This window comes from Rutidosis leptorrhynchoides, chromosome 6, assembly GCF_046630445.1.
Source record: "Rutidosis leptorrhynchoides isolate AG116_Rl617_1_P2 chromosome 6, CSIRO_AGI_Rlap_v1, whole genome shotgun sequence".
NCBI classification, from domain to species: Eukaryota; Viridiplantae; Streptophyta; class Magnoliopsida; order Asterales; family Asteraceae; genus Rutidosis; species Rutidosis leptorrhynchoides.
Genome location: NC_092338.1, coordinates 394,680,398 through 394,683,838, shown reverse-complemented (window position 1 = coordinate 394,683,838; position 3,441 = coordinate 394,680,398). Strand labels below are relative to the sequence as shown.

General features: G+C 42.3%; 1 protein-coding gene across 1 annotated transcript; it reads left to right on the top strand.

The window, feature by feature from the left end:
- Positions 1-587: 587 nt before the first annotated feature.
- On the top strand, positions 588-2,362 carry LOC139855006 (uncharacterized). The gene is made up of 2 exons (XM_071844270.1): positions 588-1,586; positions 2,183-2,362. The coding sequence occupies exons 1-2, from the start codon at positions 588-590 to the stop codon at positions 2,360-2,362; spliced, it is 1,179 nt and encodes a 392-aa protein (XP_071700371.1).
- Positions 2,363-3,441: the final 1,079 nt, after the last annotated feature.

The window sequence follows — 3,441 nt, the reverse complement described above, 5'->3', positions numbered from 1 at the left end:
GAGAGTTATTCGGAAGGTCAAAAAAGTTCTTCAAGAGATAATTGAGGAACAAATAAGCGATCTCATTCGAGATCAAGTGAGCGTGGTGGTAAGGGAAGAGTTTGATAAGAGGTTTCCAAAGCCTCAAGGTGAAGAGGGTATTAAAGAGGGACCGTTAAATATTGGGGCTCCCGGCAATTGTGGGTTTAGTTACAAAGACTTTAAGTTCACTAAACCGCCGCTAATCGAAGGGAGTCCCGACCTTCTAAAAATCACTAGGTGGATTTCGGATGTGGAAGGATGTTTCCGGGTGTGTGAATGCCCACCCAATAAAAACAAGGCTTGCTACGAGCCTAATGAGGGGTGCAGCAAAGACGTAGTTGGATGATGAGATCCTTATGATGGGTGAAGATCCATTTGTTAGTTTGTCTTGGGATGATTTCAAGACCGAGTTCTTCAAGGAGTATCGTACTCAAGCCGATCTCATTCGAATCCGAAAGGAGTTGCGGAATTTATGTCAAGGGTCTATGGACCTAAACACTCTTAAGGCTACGTTTCTTGCTTAGGTGTGGTTTTGCCCCAAATATTAAGGGAACGGCCGCATGTTGATGGAGGATTTTCATAAAGCCTTGAATGATGACTTTCGGGCTAAGATTAGCCTCGGTCATGTTAAGACCTTTGTCGAGTTGTTTGATGTAGCGAAAGGCTTTGAACCCGATGACCCGAAAGTTAATGATGTTACTACAAGCAAGAGAAAATTTGAAAAAAGTAGTGCCCCTAGTAAGATGGCTAAGAGTGGGGCCGAAAGTGTGGGAAGTGTGAAGAAGGGAGATTCCGGGGGTCATGTCCCTAATTGCTATACTTGTGGGCAAAAAGGTCACATGTCCCACAATTGCCCAAACCCGTCTTCTAAGGGTAAAATCACTTGTTTCAATTGCCACAAAGAGGTCCACCGGATGTCCGAGTGTCTCGAGTTGACTATGGATGATAAAAGATATGATAACACCAAGCGGTTTGAAAAGGCAGCGGGTCCCGCGAGGGGCCGAAATTTCATGATGACTACCGTTGATGCTAAGAAGTCCAACGAAGTGGTTTCAGGTACTTTCTTGGTTAATTCTAAACCCGCTAAGGTTCTATTTGATAGTGGTGCCGATATGTCGTATGTTTCCTTAAAATATGCGGCTACTTTAGATTGTCCTTTATGTGATCTAGACTCTCCTTTTCAAGTCGAGATCACCGATGGTAGGTTCTCGGTGGTTAATGGGGTGTATAGAAATTGTGTTACTGATTTCGGAACTGAGAAGTTTGATATTGACTTGGTTCCTATTTCCTTGGGTGAATTTGATGTCGTTGTGGGTATGGATTGGCTCGATCACAAAAGAGCTAATCTTGCGTGTCATGAGAAGTTTGTAAGAGTAAGAACCCCAAGTGGGGGAGAGCTAATCGTGTACGGTGAAGCTCGAAGGCGTCCCGTGCCTATTTGTACTTATGCTCGGGCGCGTCGACTCGTGTCTTGTGGAGGTATGGCTTATCTAGCCCATGTGGTTGATACTCGTGATGAGCTACCTTCCATTAAATCTATTCCCGTTGTTAATGAATTTGAAGATGTTTTTCCTGATGAATTACCGGGTGTTCCGCCGGTAAGGCAAGTGGATTTTCGCATCGAGTTGGTTCCTGGGGCTAATAAACTCCCTATCATTTGGCACCAACTGAGATGCATGAGTTGTTGAATCAAACCCGAGAGTTGTTAGAAAAGGGTTTTATCCGACCGAGTAGCTCGCCATGGGGTGCTCCGGTCTTATTCGTAAAGAAGAAGGATGGTAGTATGCGAATGTGCATTGATTACCGTGAGCTTAATAAGGTGACGATCAAAAATCATTATCCGTTACCTAGGATTGACGATTTATTTGATCAACTTCAAGGTGCGTGTTATTTCTCTAAGATTGACTTGCGATCCGGTTATCATCAAATGCAGATCCGTGAGGAAGATATTGAAAAGACGGCGTTTCGAACGCGATATGAGCATTTTGAATTTGTTGTGATGCCTTTTGGTCTTACGGATGCACCCGCGGCATTCATGGACCTTATAAACCAGGTATGCCAACCTATGTTGGACAAGTCAGTAATTGTGTTCATCGACGACATACTCATTTATTCTAAGAGTATGAAGGAACATGAACATCATTTGCGTGAGTTGTTGAAGACGTTCCGTAAGGAGAAGTTGTACACGAAAGTCTCCAAGTGTGAATTTTGGTTAAGGGAAGTGCAATTCCTTAGCCACATTGTGAATCAAGAGGGGATTAAGGTGGATCCGGGGAAGATTGAGGCGGTTAAGAGTTGGGAAGGACCGACTACACCTACGGAAGTTCGAAGTTTTCTCTGATTGGCCGGTTACTATCATCGGTTTATTCAAGATTTTTCCAAGGTTGCTTCATCCTTAACGAATCTAACTCGAAAGAATGTGAAGTTCGAATGGTGTGACAAGCAAGAAATTGCTTTTCAGTTTTTGAAGAGCAAATTATGTCAAGCTCCGGTGTTAGTGTTACCGGAAGGGGTGGAAGACATGGTGGTGTATTACGATGCCTCGATTAGTGGGCTCGGTTGTGTTCTTATGCAAAGGGGTAAAGTGATCGCTTATGCCTCGAGAAAATTAAAAGAGCACGCGAAGAACTACCCGACTCATGAACTTGAGTTGGCGGCGGTTGTCCATGAGTTAAAAATTTGGCGCCATTATCTTTATGGTGTTAACTGTACGATTTATTCGGATAATAAGAATTTAAAGTACTTCTTTGATCAACGCAATTTAAACAACCGTCAGCGACGATGGTTGGATTTGTTGAAGGATTATAATCTTGAGATAGTTTACCACCCGGGTAAAGCTAATGTGGTTGCGGATGCGTTAAGTCGAAAGAACCAAGTTCCGAGTTTACAAGTAAAGTCGTTGCGAACGATTATTTCAAATGATTTTCTCGAGAAACTCGGTGAGGTTCAATTGTGGCGTTTGTTAATCATAAGCGCGGAGAGCGAATTCAAGGACAAATGGAGTCGATTATTGTGACGCCCCGTACAAAACCATCGTGTACGGATCATCAACAACAGGATTATTACAAGGTCAAACACTATATGCTATTTGAAAACCAGTTTTGCATTCATGAAAAGATAATTTCAAATGTTTTACAAAAGATAACGTGACACAAAAGTCATTACAAAACCATTATTCAAAATAACATAAGTTGCGAATGCAAAATATAAGTTTCATGAATGAGACATCTCTAAGTAATGCAGCGGAAATCTAACACAGCAGGTCCTTAACAGCAAGTCTATAACAGCATGATAGCAAGTCTAACAGCGGAAGCAACAAACCTCTAAGCACCTGAGAAAACATGCTTAAAACATCAACAATAATGTTGGTGAGCTATAGTTTAAATTGTAACAGTAATATAGGATTGACCACGAGATTTC

Bases quoted from the DNA above. Each gene is read 5' to 3' on its own strand.
- LOC139855006 (XM_071844270.1), top strand. From the start codon at position 588: ATGGAGGATTTTCATAAAGCCTTGAATGATGACTTTCGGGCTAAGATT. The intron at 1,587-2,182 runs GTTTTTCCTGAT...GAGTTGTTGAAG, and splicing joins TTGTTAATGAATTTGAAGAT to ACGTTCCGTAAGGAGAAGTT.